Below are 20,016 nucleotides of genomic sequence, written 5' to 3' on the forward strand. Positions count from 1 at the left end.
CTCATCGTACAGCGGCCAGCAATAATAAATTACTGAGCCTGGCTTGCTGGAGAAGATTTGTGGTAGCAAGAAGGAATAGTTTATAGGCAAAGCAAAAGATCTGAGGCCAGAGGGATACGGTGAGTGTCCTCCTACTGTGGAGGTCCTGACATTGGACCAGTCACGTAAGACTAGCACCGACCTTCAGCCTACAGATGAAAAAAACAACAGGAATCCCCAGATCGTCCTCTAAATCACATCTTCCCTGTACATCTTGAGATCATGGTGGCAGAAAGACAGCTAAGAAATCAGCTCAGCAAGGTTTCAAATGAGCATCCGGGTTTTTGTTTTAAACATCAGTGGTGGAGTATGACAAAAGAAAGACAAAACTATGGAAACTTCAGAGGCAATGTAGAGGGCAAGGACAAATCTGTCAAGACATTGTCCTTCTGAGGACAAACGCATTTTCAGGTCCCTGGGATGGGGGATAGATCCACAGATAACTGAATGATGAAAGGCCATTTACTCCGTTGAAAACATACTCTGTTAAGTCAGGCTGAAATGCCATGTGTACACGTTTTCTTTATGTAACTTGACTTTGCCCGTGAGTCAGATAGCAGATCCGAACCCAGAATGAAACTATGCAAAGCGTTCCACACGGGATGCAAATGTCAAACATAGCAGAGGTAAGACTTCAGAAAACGTTGTGTGGGTGTGTTTTCACTTGGAAGGACAAATAGACAAACTGGACTCTCTCTCTCTTTTCCCTGCAGATGGGTAAAATTTATGAAATGCGGATGATGATGGATTTTAATGGCAACAATCGAGGGTATGCATTTGTAACTTTCTCAAATAGACAAGAAGCCAAGGACGCCATCAAACAACTTAACAACTACGAAATTAGGTAAGACCCGCCTCTCCTGATGGAAAATGAAACAAACAATGGATCTGCATAAATATGTGCTGGGCACTGTTCAACACATTGGAAATATCAGGATACCTTTCCCTGTAAGCAAATGGATACAGATTGTTTAAGAGTAGGACAGTCCTAAGTGGACTCTAAGAAAGCAAACGCAACAAACAAAAAGCAGAAACAGACCTGCCAACACAGAGAGCAAAGTGATGGTTGCCGGGGTTGGGGGAGCTGAACAAAATGGGTGATAGGCGGGGGAGACACAGGCTTCCAGTCACGGAGTGAATAAGTCACAGGGATGAAGATCACAGCATAGGGTATGATGGTACTGTAATGGCGTCTTACGGTGACAGACGGTAGCTATGCTTGTGGTGAGCACGGCACTCTGGGCTTTCATAGCACTTGAATGCCATGTCACATTGTGTGTCAACTACACTTGAAAGATAAATTAAGAATGAAAAAATAAAGCCACCTGCAAGGAAATGGCTACTCTAACTTGGTGTCCTTAAGAACCTGCCCTCCGGGAAAAGTAAAACTGTACACACAACTTGAATGCAAAGAGTCAGCCGTCACAGCCAGACCTGGAGGAAGATGATTCCAGAGAATAAGAACACCAAGGGCAACGTTTCCCAAGTGGGAACAAGCTCAGTGTGTTAGAGAACAGCACCGAGGAGGTGGAAACAGACAGGAGAGTGGAAGCCGATGCAGTTGGAGAGCCTTATACACCGCGATTCAAAATTTAGCTTTTATTCTAATAAAAAGGGGAAAACATTTCACTAGGTCCGTGCTTTTTAAACCAGAACTCTGGCTGTTGGGTGAAGTAACAGGGAGGGAAAGATGGAAAGGGGGAAGCTGCAGCGGGAGACTCATTTAGGTTTGGACGACAGATGATGGCAGGTGTACAGGGGCCGGCAGTGCAGGTGCTCAGAGAAGCCGAATCTGGGATGCCTTCTGGAGGTCGCACAGACAAGACGGGCTCCATATTGGATTGAGAGTGCAAGCAATTTTCGAATTCAGGGAAGAAAGCTAAGATGTGGGTCCCAGTATCTGTGGATGAGATAGAGTCACTGAGATGGGAAAGAATGAGAGAATAGCCTGCTGGACACATGAAGAGCTGAGTTGGGGTGGATTTACATTCGAGATTCACGTGAGACGTCTCGGGGGAGCGGTTGAAGAGGTGATCGTCTGCATGATATCAGAGTCAGGACAGAGGTCACAGAGCCAGCCAAACATAGGTGATGTTGCAAATCATGGGACCAGTGGAAGGTTCCAGGGCACAATCGGCCCTGTGCAATCAATAATTGGCTTTTATCGGCTGGAAATATGACTAGCATCACGAAACGGAGTGCTAACACCTTCACATAGAGAGGGAACTGTCCTGAATCCTCTCATAAAGGAAGTCCTGGGCCACCTGGAAGAAAGATTAGTGGAACCGTTGAAAAGTGATAGCTTTGGGGTCAGACGGGCTTCGCCTGAGTGCCGGCAAGTGACATAACCTCTCCGAGCCTCAATGTCCTCCTCCCTAAAGTGGTGATATGAGTCCTCATTTCACAGGTGTTACTGTGGGGATGCTCTAAAGATTTTTCAATGTTTACCCCAGTGTGTGGAACTTGGTAATAGGTCAATAAATGACAGAACTCTTACATATTAGCACATTCATCAATTCCAAGATGCAGTTTTCATTGATTTCCTCTCTGCCTCTGAAAATTATTGTCATCCTAGACGTGAATAGAGAGTAGATTTCCTACAATTATCTTTTCCCTCACTTCCTTCCTCTACGCCCCAAATAAGTCATGTATTATCCTCATAATTCTGTAAAATCAATCAATTACTGGGTCATTTTTCTTAAAACCCTCCAGCCATCGAGAGATTGACTGGATTGGCAACTGTAACAGCCCAGCCACCCCATCCCAAGGTCAGAGCCTGGAACCGGGGTTTGGAGGAAGGTATCCAGGAAGTTCCGCACATGCCTCCACGGATCCCAAAGAGTTCTGTCTGGAATGTGGAGGGTTGTCTGGCATGGGAACCAGGCGATCAGAACACAGGTGCCTTCGGAGAAATCCTGGAACCTCGTGCAGTGACAGTTTTACCATTGGCACATAATTACTCACGTGTTCTCGGCATCTGTTGCGGAAAATAATGCACCCCTGAACTGTTTTGGACAGGACCACAGCAAGCTCTATTTTAATGTAACTTTTAAATATTCCAGCCACAGGGATCCGGGGATCGGAAGAGTCCCCACTCCTTGGTCTTTCACGGAGCCTAGACACCTTAAGAGCAAGAGTTATCCCCAAAATAGCTTTGAAGTTGAGGCAGATGTTGACTCAGCTACGTAGGGAATCAGCACGGGTCTCAACACGTTGTTACACCCTGGGGCCTGTCCGTGCTTTGGGAAGAGAGAGAGGCTATGAATAATGAACACAATCGATCCATTACAGTCCCTGACCCATAACAGAATTCTCTGTGACTTTCAGGGCCTTCAACTATAAAAGAGGTAAAACGATACTTACCCCGTGGGGGCATCGTGAAACATAAATAGACCATGCAGCGATGCTCAGTGCCTGGCACAGATCACATGCTCTATGAGTGTTTGCTGATGATTACAGCAGACAGGAGGAGGAGGGAGAGGAGGAGGGAGAGGAGAGGGAGGAGGAGGGGGTGAAGGAGGGGGTGGAGGAGGGGATGGAGGAGGGGGAGGAGGAGGGGGAGGAGGAAGAGGAATATTATAAAGCATCGGGAAAGAGAAAGCTGGTGAAAGTCAAAGTTCAGGTTGGATTCCAGAAGCAAGGGGAAGGCACAGAGGTACTTAAAAATCACGGTGTGGGATAAATAGAATATGAAGCCGAAGAATAGATACCCTAGAGTCGTCCTCACCTGCTCCCACTCTGCCTTGGATCAGTCCTGCCAGAGAGAGAACTTTTCTTGCAGAGAAGGATAAACTTCAACTGGCTCTTAGCCACCCTTTCTCAGGGGATCGATAAGGTTCTTTATGCGGGAAAGACACACAATTGTCATATCATCCTCCTCCTCAGCAAATATTCACGGAGATTTGTCTCATGCCTGGCTTCTAGAGACATGAAAGCCGTGCCCTCAGCTTGTGAGAGGTGGCTTTTCATCTCCAAGCAGCTCTGGGAAAGTGCAGGACAAACCACACAGATTTAAAACTAGGACACGGAGGCTCCAGGCTCCACCTGCTGGCCACTGACACCTGACTGGCCCTCCCTCAAAAAGAAGAGACTTTCTAAAGAAATAGTATCTTGGAATAGAGGGGGGTTGAAGGTAAGCAAGTGAAACAAAAACAAAAATCCCAAAGATTACTTTATCTACCCTTCCCTCCCCCCCCACCACCCCCGGGAAAAACCACATTCCTGGGGCAATGTCCACCAGACTGTAATGGACCTGTCACACCTCTGATACTGGGTCCCCAGCTCTTCAGCAAAGCATGGAGGACAGCGGGACAGGGCCCCCATCCCGGTGACAGCACCTGCACAGGACTCAACACCACCAGCTCCCAGAGAGCAGAGCAACCCCCCTGCTCACCCAGCTGAGCACCTCTGCTCATGACACACAAGTCATTTCTGTTAAAGGAACTTTACCCATTTTTAATAACTTCCTGTTATTAGAAAAGTCACACAGCCTGATATACAACAAATAGCAAAAGCCAAAATTAAAAAAAAAAAAACATTAACGTGCAAACCATTCCTCCATAACCCCGTTGCCCCGAGATAATCACTATGTTGGCTCTTTATTGCCTTCCTAGGTTTTCAGCACCGTGTCCATCAAAATGGTCTCCTCATACATGTATTTTGCCATCTATTTTGAAGCCAGCAGCATATTGTGAGCCGTTTTTTTAACCAATAAATACCCTTCTACATTACTACCCATAATGACTTTCGAGCATTCTACGGTATAAATGCCCGTCTCTTGTTCACCAGTGATTCTCAGCCAGGAGCAGAAGCATTCACCCAAAGGGACATTTAGAAAGATGAAGAGGCATTTTTAGACAGCCTAACGGTGGTCATTAGGATTTAGTGAGGAAGAACCCAGGGTGACAAGCCTGTTATGGTGCACAAGGAGGAAACGTCCAACCTCAGATTCGATATCGTCTCAGCCAAGAGGCCTTACACCGGTCCTGGATGCTGGGATATTTTGATTATTTCTAATCTGGGGACTATTTTAAGTAATAGCAGTGAATATCCTTACACAAAAATGTTGGTGTTCAACTCTTCCCTAAAGACACTCCCAGAAGGGGCACTATGTGCCCCCAAATCATATACAAAAGATTTCTGACACATTTCCCCAAATGTCCCCCCAGAAAAGCTTAATCTGCACTCTGCCGGTGGAGATGAACATTAACTTGCTAATCAGCAACACCATAGAGAAGAAACAGGAACTGAACGGAGAGTCCGGAGGCCAATTTCCTCCCTTAAGATCTCTACCATCTTAAGCAAACCACTTAATTTCTTGGAGCCTCGAGTTTTTCATCTGGAAAATGGAAACAGCACCTGTTCTGCCCATATCACAGGTTTAGCGTAGGCCAAGTAAGATGCTATGTGAAAATTTCTAAAGCATGTCAGAATAGCTTCCCTGTTGGGCTGGCGAGGACAGGGAGCAGCCCAGGTTTGCAATTTCATGACCGTCCCCACCCAGGCAGGCAGTGTGAGCAACGTGGGCCAAGGTGCAGCAGCCCCAGTATCGGGAATTATCCTGGGTGGTGAGAAAACACTATGAAGACCAAACATGTCACATCTGCAGGACTTAGCAGGTTCACAGTCACGTGTCTTCAACTTCTTTTTTTTTTTTTTTTTTGGAAAAAATTTGAATGATTATTTATTTTTGAGAGAGGGAGAGAGAGAGCGAGCACAAATGGGGGAAGGGAAGAGAGAGAGGGAGACACAGAATCGGAAGCAGTCTCCAGGCCCCGAGCCGTCAGCACAGAGCCCAACGCAGGGCTCCAACTCACAGACTGGGAGATCATGACCTGAGCCGAAGTTGGACACTCAACCGACTAAGCCACCCAGGCACCCCAAGGTGGACTTAGCTTTTAAAGAGCTATTTATATTTTAAAAAAATTTTTTTAACATTTATTTATTTTTGAGAGAGCATGAGCAGGAGAAGGGCAGAGAGAGAGAGAGAATGGGAGACACAGAATCCGACACAGGCTCCAGGCTCTGAGCTGTCAGCACAGAGCCCAACATGGGGCTTAAACCCACAAATTGTGAGATCATGACCTGAGCCGAAGTCGGATGCTTAACCAACTGAGCCACCCAGGGGCCCCTCGTGTCTTCAACTTCTTAAACCTCAATCACACAGGATTCTTGCCAAGCAGAATGCCATTCATTCATTCATTCATTCATTGTTTTTGCAGAAACGGGCGTCTCTTAGGGGTGTGCGCCAGTGTGGACAACTGCCGGTTGTTTGTCGGGGGGATCCCCAAGACCAAAAAGCGAGAAGAGATCTTAGCGGAGATGAAAAAGGTCACCGAGGGAGTCGTCGATGTCATTGTCTACCCGAGCGCCGCAGATAAAACCAGAAACCGGGGCTTTGCCTTCGTGGAGTACGAGAGTCATCGGACAGCTGCCATGGCCCGAAGGAAGCTGCTGCCAGGTTGGCATCCCCTCCCCAAAGAGAAGGTTCCTCCGCTCTGCCTCAGGCTGCTGCAGAGGAGGAGGTACCTGCTGGGTGTGGTTTGCTTGCTCTGGAGCTTTGCTTCTGCGCTATCCTAACTCCCTTCCCCTTCTTATCTATGTTACCGTAGACTAAGCTCCCTGAAGTTTTCACAGAATGGGTTCTGGAAAACATGCCCTTAGTCTAATGTACTTGCCCTGGGGACTTCCAGACCTAGGAGCTGCAGCAGCCCTGTAACAAGGTGTTAAAGTGAGGAATCTTCTCAAAAGTGAATATATACATTATTTTTCTATACAGATGCTGTTGTCAGGCTTACTAGAAATGGAGGAGGTTGTCCATTACAATGTAGAATAAGCCTGCAAGCGACACATTAGCCTGATGGCAATTAAGTGACATGAACTCATACCGTGACTCCTCAGTATCTAATGTGGGGCTGGGGGGCGGGGTAGAAATAACAGCCCTCCACAGAAATGTAGCTAGTAGGTGCTACAACCACAGGGTGGGTCCTGTTTGGGCAACAGCCACCAATTCCAGAGATTAAAAGACTCCAACAAGGCCCTCCCTCAGTCAGATCAGCTTAGGGTAAATTGTTGAAAGTCCTCTGCTCATTCTAAAATAGTCACCAAAATTTACACAAAGTAAGGTATTAAGAGGAATCGATACTAAAATGAGAGGATTTCAAGAATGCCAGAGTGGACACATTGGAATCAACTCTTCTCTTGAACACCATGGAAAAGCCATGAGAATTAAAGACAAAACAACCACCACCTAGATTTACATTGTCCACATACACATCCTTACAAAAAAGCCATGATGAAGTCACAGGGATGGAAGGTACAGAGTCGGAATGTAGTCAATGGTACTGTAACAACATTGTAGTCAATGGTATTGTATGGGGCCGTGATAGCGACACTTGTGGTGAGCGCAACGTCAACATGTAGAGTTGTCCGGTCACTATGTTTTGCCCCTGGCACTAGGGTAACATGTGTATCAACTATACTTCAGAACATAAACAAGTGTTAACTCAATGAGAGCATTCACCCTCTAGAAGTTTGCAAAATTGGAAGACGGCTTCTGATCTTGGGGAAGACTTTTTATCCATATTTTCATGGAGGCAGCTTATAAGGGAAAAGATAGGAAACAGCCCCCAAATTTGCTGAGTCCTTTAGAGAGCTGGGCATTTTTAATGTCGATGCTTCCTTTCACTACTCCGTCACCACCCGATGGTCAGACCTGGGCCACCCAGGCACAGAGAATCACGGGCCCTCCTCATGAGGCACCCTTAGCCTTTTGGTGACCTGAACTTCATCTCTGGTGTCTTCTTCAACTCTTCTCTGTTCAACAGTTCTGCCACGAAAAAGTTCCTTGTATCCATACTGACCTCAGACCACCCGTAGAGTCTCAAAACATTTATTCCCAAACATAGACTGTTTTAAAACACTCGAGATTATTCTTCCCACTCTGTTCTTCTCTGGACGTACCCCACCATCTGCCTACTCCATCCTGAACATTACCCTCAGGTCACTGTTTCCAAATATCAGATCATCTTTTCTACAATTCTTGTCAACAGTAGGAATTTGATCTCTATGTGTGGAGAGACTGAATGGTGCCACTCTGTCCCAAGGGGGTTGGGGAGCACAGCAGTGAAAGATGGTCCAAAATGGGAGAAAGATAGTTTTCAGGGGCCAGTGTTCCTAAAGAACTAGAATATCCCCTCAACTTCCTGTCTTCAAAGAAAAGAGCATATCGGCCCATGAAAGTGCTTCTCTCTACCTGCGCAATCTACTGCCCCTTTGGACACTCTACCTATTACCTCACCATACAGTCAACAACAGAGGATTTCAGTCACTGACCGTCCTCTGGAGGGCCTACTCTGAAAGAAGGAGATCTTTACTAAACGTGATAAGCAAGGACCGCAAGAAGCTTTTCCTTCTTCGTTGATCCAGACTTGGAGACAGACAGAAAATTGTTGTCGAACACAATGTATTGCCTCCCAGCCACCTACCTTCCCAGGTAACAGCGGCAGCCCTCTCTGGACGTTGCATGTTTGCAGAGGCGTGTGTCGAACAAAGTCATTGCATCCAACTGAGAGGCCAACAGAACATTCAAAGGATACTCTGAAGAAAGCCCTAGTGTCAGCCTGCACGGGGACCACCTGGAGGGTTTGTCAAAGTGCAGCTAGCCAGGCCCCACCTCCAGGGTTCCGGAGTCAGAAGGTCAGGTATGGCGTCTGCCAATTTGCCTTCGTAACAAGTTCCCAAGATGCTATGCTTCTGAGACCATGAGTCTGAGAACCTGCAATCTAAGTCAATGACTGTCTCTCACGGGCCGCAGATCTGAATAACCTGAGGACACTTTTAAACAGTACCAGAAACCAAATCAATCTCTCCTCAGCTGAATCTGCTTCTCTGGGACACTGGTGTTTTCAGTTTTCCAGATGATCTTGTAGTGGAGCTAGTTTTGCGATCCACGGCTAAATCCTCCAACTAAGGGTTCTGGCCATCACCTGCATGGGAGGTCAACAAGTACACGTGGGGACCACTCAGCATGGGAGCATTTACTAAAACTCTACAATGTGCTTTGCTCTCTTCCAAAGGAAATTCTTAAAAAAAAAAAATCAAGCCTAACTATTGCACTCAAAGAGTGCACACTCGGAGAAAACTAGACACACAAGAAAAGAGACCAAATAAAAAAGTCCCTTAGGTGTATCATCTTTTATTTTTGCAACAGCACTGGGTAGTGACTTTTATTATCCCAATTTTATCAATGAGGAGATTGATGGTTAGGAAGGTGGTGTCCTAGCCAGGATGGCGATCTGATATTCGAACTTGTCTGGCTTCAGAGGCCATGTTTCCAAATCCCCCTGCAACACTGACTTTCAGGGGGATGTTTGAGATCACTGCTTACCGTACCTCCTCTCATTTCTGTCCACTTCAGCCTTCTGCAGATTTTCAGGCCGGCTGAAGGCAGACTGTGGTTCCAGGCCAGGAAGGCTAGAGCAGTGTTCTCAACTTTGGCTGAATTAACTGAGATGATTTTAAGAATCCTGAAACCCGGACCACTCATATCAAATTTGGGAAGAAGAGTCCTGGGGTCAGTGATGAGCTGGTCAATCTTTTTTTTTTTAACTTCGGTTTATTTATTTTGAGAGAGAGAGAGAGTGCAAGCAGAGGAGGGGCAGAGAGAGAGAGAGAGAGAGAGAGAGAGAGGGAGAGAGAGAGTCCCAAGCTAATAGCACTAACAGGGTGGAAGCCAATGCGGGGCTTGATCTCACAAATCATGAAATCATGACCCAAGCTGAAATCAAGAGTCAGATGCTCAACCAACTGAGCCACCCAGGAGCCCCTGAGCTGGTCAATCTTTAACAGGCAACTCCCAGAGAAAATCCAAAGTCCTGCCTTGTAGTATGTGTAGATTCCCATGGTATTAACAGTCCCTCTGTGGCTGATTTCAAACTACCAAGATGGCATCCACTGGCTCACACAATTCTGAAAACTTAACAGTCCAGTGTTGCAAGTGGAAAGGAATTGGGTCCAGCTCAACAATGAGTGAGACTCAGGTTGGGTATTTCTCAAAGCTCTGAGGCCAACGCTGAGAAGCCCTCAGCTACAGAAACCAGAGGCATCTTGGGGATCTTGGGCTAGGACAGTCAGCAAGGACTATGTAAAGCACAGAAAAGAAAGGGAAGGAAAACAAAGCAAAAGGAGTGAAAGGAAAAGGAAGGGGAAGGAATAGAATGGAGCAGAGGGAAGAAGAGGGAAGAGAGGGATGAAGAAAACTATCCCCTGGGATGCGGGGCAGGTAGCTAGCCACTGGGGTCCCACAAGAACCAGCCCCTCTGGGATTAGCTAACTCATGTAAACGTGCCTCTTTTTTGTTCGGGTTTCAGGGAGTCAGTGCAACAGATGGTTTCACTAACTGCTTTCCAAAGAATAAAAAGATGCCTTTTGATTGAAAATGATTGCCTCCCATGTGGAATAATACTTGAACAACTGAACCCTTACCAACACTGAGAATTTCTGATTGTGTTCTCTCAAGCTTTTTATTGCTTCCAGGCTGTAGCTTGTTCCAAAACAACTAATAAAAAACACACAAGACTTCCAATCAAATTTAGAAGTTGAGTTGACCCCCCATCACTTCAGCTGGGCTCTGCCCTGTGTAGGGGTCCAGGGCTGGGTAGTCCCAAAACACAAAGGAGCCATGAGAAGTGAAGTGGGTCTGGGCAAGTTACTCATCCCTCTAAAGCTCATTTCCTCTTCCGTAAAATCGAGACAGTCACTCCCCTCCCCCAGAGAGTTACTGTGAGCGGGAACCAAGGTAGCATATGGAAAACACAGTATATAGTGCAAGACACTCAATAAATTGCAACTGTAGAAATACAAAAATATACGTAGCCATGGGGAACAACTACCCCTTTAAAAAGAGTTCGGTTTCTCATCATAGACCCTTCCATTACTCTTTGTCTTCTCAATCGGGATCAAGAATGTTTCTGCCAATTCCCAAGTTGCCCATGTGCAGCCAGAGAACTAGGCATGAACACAGCTGATTGGAGCCCTGACCAAGCATAAGGGACAGAGAACAAACCAGGGTTGCCTGAACCCTGCTCACTCCTGCCCACACACCACGGGTTTTTAGACTGCTCGGTGGTGGCACCTGGTCACGCAGATTCTAGAAGCAGCAGACATACTCCCTAATGACCTTAATGCTTCATGAAGTCAGACTCTATGTCCAAGCCCTAAATCCATTGTTTCCCTTCTCTCCTTCTGCCATCTCACTTTCAAAGACTTACTTCCCCGTGAGAGCTGTTCAAAGACCCAAACCTGCCCATCGTGGCCTCATTTCTGCCCCATTTCAAACCACATCCCGGTTCCCTTTGTATGCAATTATTACCATAAACCATCTGTCACACAGAAGTCCCTTCTAGTCAGCTCTTCCATTTATTTGGAATGTTTCTTGAAATCAGTATCCACCTCTTTTAATATTTGTCTTCATGCTCAGTCAAGACCATAAGCATCCGCTGAAGTTAAAAGGCCATCTCAGTGAACCGAGATGGCATTGTCCTGGCTTCTATATAACTAATCATACCTGTGATCCTTTTGAACAGGAAGAATTCAGTTATGGGGACATCCTATCGCAGTAGACTGGGCAGAACCAGAAGTAGAAGTTGACGAAGACACAATGTCTTCGGTGAAAATCCTGTATGTGAGAAACCTGATGCTGTCTACTTCTGAAGAGATGATTGAGAAAGAATTCAACAATATTAAACCAGGTGGGACATACCATACAAGATGACTGTTTTTGAAATGTGCTCTGAAAACACTTAGGCTTGAGATGACTTCCCATAACTTTAAACAGGGCAGGCTTCGTGTGGCACTCTCATAACTGCATGAGGACTACAAACACCATATTTCAACCTTGGATCAGAAAATAGGGACATGTGGTCCATAACATTGATCAACATTATAATTTTACAATTATCTGTGTGATTCCTTAATTAACACACATTGCCTTCACTAAACTATAAATTCCAAGAGAGTTTTTTAGCTTCTATTGTCTCCTCAGCCCTTATCTCTGTGCCAGGTCATAGTAGACACTCACTAAATATTGACCGTGTTGATGAATGCATGGCCATAACTCTGGATCTGAGGCAGGGCTTCTTGGCCTCAGTACTCTTGATGGTTTAGGCCATATAATTCTTGGTCATGGGACTCTGTCCTGCACATTATAGGAATTTTAACAGCATCCCACACCTCTATCCACTAGATGCCAGTCGCAAGATGTAATAATCAAAAATGTCTCCAGACATGTACCCTGGAGGGAAAAATTGCCCCCAGTGGAGGACCACTGGTCTAATGCAACATGATTGTGACTTTAGGTACATAAGGAGGGAGGTAAGAATTAATTCTAGGAGACGCATTTGGGTGAAGAGGAGGAGGAAGGAACTGAACCATGAGATTCAGTCCTTATCACTTTTTTCTCATATGGGAACTATAACAGTGAGACAGTAAAACATCTCACCAAACAATGTCCAAATAATCATTTCCCAAAGCCAGCTCTGTGGAACATTAATTCTATGGACTGTTAGTAGATGCTACTGATAAAAGAGACCCATGGTCAAATAAATTTGTAAACAACAACTTCACCAACATAAAACAGATTTTTTTTTCATTGTGGGACTTATCAGAGTCCTTAACCTTCTAATATGCTTTGAAAGTATCCAAAAGAAGAGATATAGGATGCCTCATTTCCCAAATTTTTGGAGTACAGATCTCGTTTTTTTGGCTAATCATCTTGTGGAATTAGCATGTTTTGGGACATGCTCTGGCTAAGTTTATCACTGTGGGAACACCTTTCCATAAATTAAAATGTTTCTGTCTCCAGGTAGTAATTCTCTACTTTGTTGATAAGCATGAGCCATGGTGCCATCATGTTAAGTCGGCTGGGGAATGTTCCCCTCGTGTGTTCCTGTTGCCAACTTTGGGTGCCATGTCAGGTGTAATAGAATAAGCTGATGATTTGTTCTGAAGATAATTAGTAAGGATGCCACTTCTCGCTTTTGAAAGATTCACCAGATTCTTCGTTTGCCAGCCTTCGGGAATTCTGCCAACTTCCTGCCAATCTAGTATAATGGTGTGGCCCCATACCACCAGCTGTGAGTCCATTACTAACATAGAGACTGCAAGTGGTTGGCTACTGACTGCTCACTTATGCTCCAGGCATTGCCACGGGCACTTTCCCAGCACGTGTCATTTATTTGGCACCATGACTCCAGGATATAGGTTACTCTGTCAATCCCATCGTAAAAATGAGAAAACCAGAACCCAGAGCTGTTAAGTAGCATGCTCAGGGTCATACAACTAGCAAGGGGCAAATCCCAGATTAGAGTCCAGGTCTGGCCAAGACCATGTTCTTCGCAACTCTGTGACCTCCATGCCCCATCCTTACTGCATTCATTCACTCATTCATTCAACTGTCATTACTTCAGTAGCTCCTATGTGCCAGGCACTGTGGGAGGAGTGAACAGGTGTGAGGTGTGTGTGGGAGGAGTTCAAGATACTCCAGAAGAATAACAGCAATGACGGCCCGCCCTTGTGGCACAGAGAGATTCGTGTTTAAGAGGAGTAAAGCGTGAGCTGAGATACGAAAGTTGACGCATTTGTGGGCAGAGGAATGAGACGTGCGTGTGTAGATGCTGCTCCCGCTTTGTGTTGACTTCCGACCTTCTTATTTTTATTCAATACTTTTTTTCCCAATCTTTTCAATAAATTGTATTGAGAGAATGGCACGTCCACATGCAAATAACACAGTTGAACTGGATTGATATGAGGTATAAAGTTAAATCAAAAGGGATCAGAGACTGATCAAAACAAAGCTAGTATAAAAACACTAGAGGAACATCCAGAGCAAAGCTTCATGGACATTGGATTTGGCAATAAATTCTTGGATGGTATTAAAAGTAGAGGCGACAAAGAAAAATAGATTAAATGAACTATATACAAATTAAAAAGTACATCAAGGGACACTTTCAACACTGCAAAAGCAACCCACAGAATAAGAGAAGACACCTGCAAACAATATAGCCAATAAAGGATCGACATCCCAAGTATATCAAGTGCGCCGATAAGTCAACAGCTAAAAATTAAAACAAGTAAAACTTCAACTATATATTTGTCCACAAAACGCTATTGTCCAATTACCACATACACATAGCCCATAAGCCCATTAAAAGATGCTCAACATCCCTCGCTATGCACCGGGAAAATGTAATCCAAAGCCATTTCCTGCCTCCCAAGATAGCAAGAGTAGCAGTAGTAATCGAACAACAAGAAGAAGACACAGAAACGTCGGGGAGTTTGTGGGGCAATTAGAACCATGTGCCCTGTAGCTGGAAATACAAAACTGGTGCTGCCTCTGTGGAAAACTACACGCTGGGTACTAACGAACATACGATTACCAGCAGCGGAACAACACTCAGACCTAAACCATACGGGAGTGTTGAAACGCGCAACTTGAATGAACCTCGGAGACCTTATCCCAGTGAAACAAGACAGTCAAAAGGATGTACGCCGTCTGATGCCAGTTATATGAGGTACCTAAAGTCGTCACATTCGTAGAGACAGAGTGCAGAATGGTGGTTACCCAGGGACAGGGGACAAAGGATTCAGAAATAACTATTTCATAGACACAGCGTTTCAGTCGGGGTTCATAAGACGGTTCTAGAAATGGACAGTGATGATAGCTGTACATGGTATTTTTTTATCTAATTAAAACACGACCTTTTTTTGTTTGCTTTTTTGTCCTACTAGTTATAATGAAGATAATAAATGCTAGCGCTCTCTCCCTTTCCACCTCTCTCCCTCTGATGGCACAACTCAGGGCTCTATAATGATGTGTGGCGGCTTCTTGGCACTCCATAAGAGAATATGAATTATACGGGATGGATAACTAGCAGACATCTGCTGTATTAGGAATAAAAAGTCAGAGCTGAACTGGTTTATTTTCCAGTGGAAAGGGTGTGTTTATACTTCTCTCGGAAAATGTATGGGAAGAAACAGGAAAATAACGCTTTAAAAATGCTATTTAAAGTTTGGGTCCCTCGGACAAGCTCGAATATTCCTGGCAAATATTCGACCGTCTTGTTTTAACCCTGATTAGCCTGGAAATATTGTACTGCCACTCAGAGAGATCAATGACAATCAGAACAGGAACTGGGGCTGAAAATGTATGTTCTTCCCCAGCGTAGCCTAAGGGTATGCACGGAAATTCCAATTATAGTCATTCTACAAAATCTGATTTCTCTAAAACAGTTTAGTGTCAGAATCCACAGGAGGGACTTGTGAAAACAGACTGCTGGCCACCTCACCCCATCCCCACTCCTCTGCCCCATGGTTTCTGAGTTATGGGTCCAGGGTGGACCCATGCTGATACTTGCTGGTCAGAAGACCACACTTGGAGAACCACACCCCTCTGATAATCTTCCTTGGGATCCCAGGTGTGTTTCTCTTCAGGTACTCAATGTGCTGCTCTTCAGAGTACTATTTTTCTAATTCCCTGTATTAGGACTTCAGAGTCTTTTCACCAGTGCTGATGATGACCACGGGCATTTTGTTTTCCTCCACCCTCTGCCAGATGATGATCAATCAGTAAACAAACTCCTCTACACTAAAGAAGGGGCATACGATAATAAGCCAGGTGGTCAATACCATTGTAGAGAAAACCAAGCTCACACGCTCAAATTTGTTTCATGGGGCTACATTTTCATACAGTAACATTTCCAAAATCAGGTGTAGCTGAACAGTATTGCTCAAAAATGCCAGTCTGTTTCCTTGTCTACGAACAGAATTTGAGGACATTTAGATCCATTGCCATCTGAAATGCCACCTAACTAATATGAACGATGGAAGTTGGCGTGCAAATTGACTGGTAATATTCATTCGTCCCATGTCTATTTATAGAGCAGCCTCTGTACACGAGGGAGGAGGTAGGACCTAGGTGAAGACAGTACCGAGATGGCCCCAAAGGAGATCTTGTTCTCGGGGGGCTACCAGTCTAGTGGAGCCCAGATGAAGGACAGCACTGGAGAATGCACAGAGCAAAGACTGGAAAGACACAAGTCCTTATCGGCCCACCTTTGACTTCTCAGTCACCAGGACAAGCCATGGGGTTACATCATGAAAATTACCCTCCCCGACCCTGGAGGAATGAAGACAGTGTGCTGGAAATTCAGGGAATTATGTGTCCCATGCTTCGTGGTCTCAACTGCCTTTATGTACGTACTCCGCCGAGCCGGAAAATTCTGCTCTCTACACCCTTTGCCAGAAGAAGTCAAGTGCTGGATGCAGAGGGAAGAGAGAGGGCCACGATGGTTTTACATCATCCTGACAATACAGCCCTACCATTGTTCCAAAAGAAGATAACATATAGCCGTTGAACCACGTGGCAGAGTAAAACGTCTAACTGTCTTTGTGACCTTGAATCTGATAGGATAGATGACTGAGCCTTGATAGGGAGGCGACAAAAGGAGAGCCTTCGTGTCCTCTTCTGGACCCCTCTGGGAAAGTGTCCCATCCCATGTGATGTCTGGGAACTTAAGGAGAGGAGAAGAAACCGCATCTCTCAAGACACACCCACGTGAGTGTCACTGAAAGAGGACAGTCGTCACGCTAAACTACTAACAAGTTAATGTCAAAGAAGTTTCCATTTTACCTTCACTCTAGGTGAAACTTCTATTTAAAATTTTTTTTAATGTTTATTTATTTTTGAGAGACAGAGTGCAAGTGGGGAAGGGGCAGAGAGAGGGAGACACAGACTCTGAAGCGGGCTCCAGACTCCGAGCTGTCAGCACGGAGCCCGACGCGGGGCTCGAACTCACGAACTGCAAGATCATGGCCTGAGCCGAAGTCACACGCTTAACTGACTGAGCCACCCAGGCGCCCCGAAACTTCTATTTTTTTGCCATTAGCATCTGCAGCAGTCTGTCTACATTAAAATAGGTCAGGTCGATTTGTTATTTTTTTATTACACAAACAATAGAAATAAACATTGCACATCTTTGGAAAATACCAAAGAATATAAATTAACATGTGAAAGTCCCCTTTATTCTCTGCAAATTTTCTCCCCATTCCTTACATAACCTGTATTAACAGTTTGGTCTCTATGTTTCCAGCTCTCTTTCTCTGTGTGTGTGTGTGTGTGTGTGTGTGTGTGTGTATGTGTGTGTGTATCCATATTTCTCTGTACATATATATGGGTTGGGATTTTGAAAACATAAATGTTACAAAATTATACTTACTATTTTACAAATTTTTGAATTTCACAATAGGTCTTAAATCTTTCCGTGTAAGCATACATAGGTCTATCTTTTCTCTTTGAAGACTCATTTCTTTTTTTTTTTTTATTTGTTTGAGAGAGAAGGTTGGGGGAGGGGCAGAGAGAAAGGGAGAGACAGAGAATCCCAAGCAGCCTCCACACCGTCAGCACAGACAGTGGGATGCGGGCTCCGTCCTGCAAACTGTGGGATCACGACCTGAGCCGAAACCAAGAGCTGGACGCTTAACCAACTGAGCCGCCCAGGCGCCCCTAAAGACTTATTTCATTTGATATGAATGTACCAGATTTAATCACTCTCAGGAGAATGGACTTTAAGTTGTTTTATTTTTGCTACCACAACAGTGAGAGCTAACATCCTCATATATGATCCTTTTGCATATAGGAGTGCTTCTGTAAAAGATGTTCCTCAAGGGAGAATTCTTGGATATCTACATTGTTTCCAACATGTAGATATTATGAACAGCAGGGAAAGAACTATCTTGGTTTTCAAATGTTCTTTCAGAAACTACCTTTTTTTTAATCAAAAGACTATCAGAGAAGCAGTTAAGAGATCTGAGTTCCAGTTCCTAGCTGTGTGAACCCTTACAAGCTCACCTTCCTTGTTAGAACCTTAGTTTCCTAATCTTTAAGTTAAAAATAAATTAAGGTCAAGTGAATTTTTATTTTTTTTAAATTTTTTTAAGTTTATTTATTTTGAGAGACAGAGAGCAAGGGGGGAAGGGAAGAGAGAGACAGAGAGAGAGAATCCCAAGCAGGCTCAACACTGTCAGCACAAAGCCTGATGCGGGGCTCGAACCCACAAACTGCAAGATCGTGATCTGAGCCGAAACCAAGAGTTGGACACTTAACCGACTGAGCCACCCAGGCACCCAAGGTCAAGTGAATCTCTAAAAGCTTAAAGTAAAGCATTGCTAAAGTCTCTCCTAATTCTAAAGTTGTACTACATAAATCAAAAGAAATAAAATATTTGTCTGCGGGAAAAGCCATAAAATTTTATAAGGTAATCGCCTAAATATATATTTATAGGATGACCAATACTTCAATACAATTGAAAAAATATTTTACCAAGTATAAGTTACTATTGTTTACATTATATAGAGACAAAATAAGATAATGCTTCTACTCTTAAAGGTCTTATAATCTAGGAAGTGGAAAACACAAATCTATAATAATGTGGAAGAATATAGGTGATATAAAAAAATTACAAACAAAAGCTTCTACTGAATGTGTACAATTGCAAACCTGGACATAGCAAACATTCTCAAGGAGAACTTAACCTAAATAGTAAGTCTGAAAAAAAAATCAAATACTCTTGGAAGCCAAATGCTAAAATGTGCCATTCTCGGTGTTGTCTCAAGGTTGCTAATGGGGCTACTTTCTCTCTGTTTACAGGTGCTGTGGAGAGGGTAAAGAAAATCCGCGACTATGCTTTTGTGCATTTCAGCAGTCGAGAGGATGCAGTTGAGGCAATGAAAGCTTTAAATGGAAAGGTAATATAGGACAGTGTGCGTGCACACACACACACACACACACACACACACACAAGTTCCACCCAAGTTTGGCGTGGAAATTTTATTCAAAAGAACGATCCCGCAAGTCTGTGTCACTCAGGCTTTCTCTACCTCTAACATGACTGTCTCGATCCATTGAAGATGAACAGAAGAGTCAGCGACAGAAAACACCATGGAGATGTGGCTCCTGTGTCCGGTCCTGTCTCTAATTTGGGCTGATTTGAACAAGTCACTGCCCCTCAACTTCCTTCCCAAGTGGGGGATTGGAGTATTGGCGTAGGTTATTTCAAGGTGTTTTTCTCAGGTGCAACTTTCTGTCATTACTTTGAGAGATTATCACCTCAGTAGTGCAGTATTTTGGAGGCTGATGACCAGAAAAGATGTCAAGGTCACTGCTGTCAGTCTGCCCTCAGAGTTTTGATCTCCCTACTCTGGAAGGCTTTGGGTCTCTTCACCTTGCCAAGAATAAGGTCCAGGGAAAAGCTAGTTTCTAAGTCCTTTCTCCTGACTTGTAAATAGAAACCAATATAATATTTACTTATCAATGCAAAAAACATTAAAACCCTTTTGGGCACCTGGGTGGCTCAGCCAGTTGAGCGTCCGACTCCAGCTCAGGTCATGATCTCGCAGTTTGTGAGTTCAAGCCCCGCGTCGGGCTCTGTGCTGACAGCTCAGCACCTGGAGCCTGCTTTGGATTCTGTGTCTCCCCCTCTCTCTTTCCCTCCCCTGCTCACACTCTCTCTCTCTCTCTCTCTCTCTCTCTCTCTCTCAAAAATAAATAAAATTTTAAAAATATTTTAAAAAAACACTAAAACGTTTCTATAGACCACTTATCTTGCTGAATAATGTCTGGGATACAAAAAAAACCCAAAGATACTTGTCAGCAAGCTAAAAGTCTACCAGAGGAATAAGTACACACACATCTTTCATAGTTCAGCCAAATAAGTTTCATATATATATTATATATGTGTGTAAATATGTGTATATGTGTATATATATGTATACGTGTATATGTATATGTGTATACATATGTATATGTTTATATATGTATACACATGTATGTATACACATGTATGTGTATATATATGTATATGTATATGTATATAAGATAAGTACACACACATCTTTCATAGTTCAGCCAAATAAGTTTCATAT

At 44.3% G+C, this 20,016-nt stretch overlaps 1 protein-coding gene across 1 annotated transcript; it reads left to right on the forward strand.

The window, feature by feature from the left end:
- The first annotated feature begins 105 nt into the window (after positions 1-105).
- LOC125916700 (APOBEC1 complementation factor) lies at positions 106-19,551 on the forward strand. Its single transcript, XM_049623006.1, has 4 exons — positions 106-883; positions 6,261-6,499; positions 11,625-11,789; positions 18,743-19,551. Exons 1-4 carry the CDS (start codon positions 753-755, stop codon positions 18,847-18,849), a joined length of 642 nt encoding a protein of 213 aa, XP_049478963.1. The 5' UTR covers positions 106-752; the 3' UTR covers positions 18,850-19,551.
- The last annotated feature ends 465 nt before the right edge of the window (positions 19,552-20,016 follow it).

The sequence above is a fragment of the Panthera uncia genome, unplaced genomic scaffold (assembly GCF_023721935.1).
Source record: "Panthera uncia isolate 11264 unplaced genomic scaffold, Puncia_PCG_1.0 HiC_scaffold_1001, whole genome shotgun sequence".
Lineage (NCBI taxonomy): Eukaryota > Metazoa > Chordata > Mammalia > Carnivora > Felidae > Panthera > Panthera uncia.

Coding starts and splice junctions, on each gene's coding strand:
- LOC125916700 (XM_049623006.1), top strand. CDS start 753: ATGGGTAAAATTTATGAAATGCGGATGATGATGGATTTTAATGGCAAC. Junction 6,500..11,624: donor CCGAAGGAAGCTGCTGCCAG/GTTGGCATCCCC, acceptor CCTTTTGAACAG/GAAGAATTCAGTTATGGGGA. Junction 11,790..18,742: donor ATTCAACAATATTAAACCAG/GTGGGACATACC, acceptor CTCTGTTTACAG/GTGCTGTGGAGAGGGTAAAG.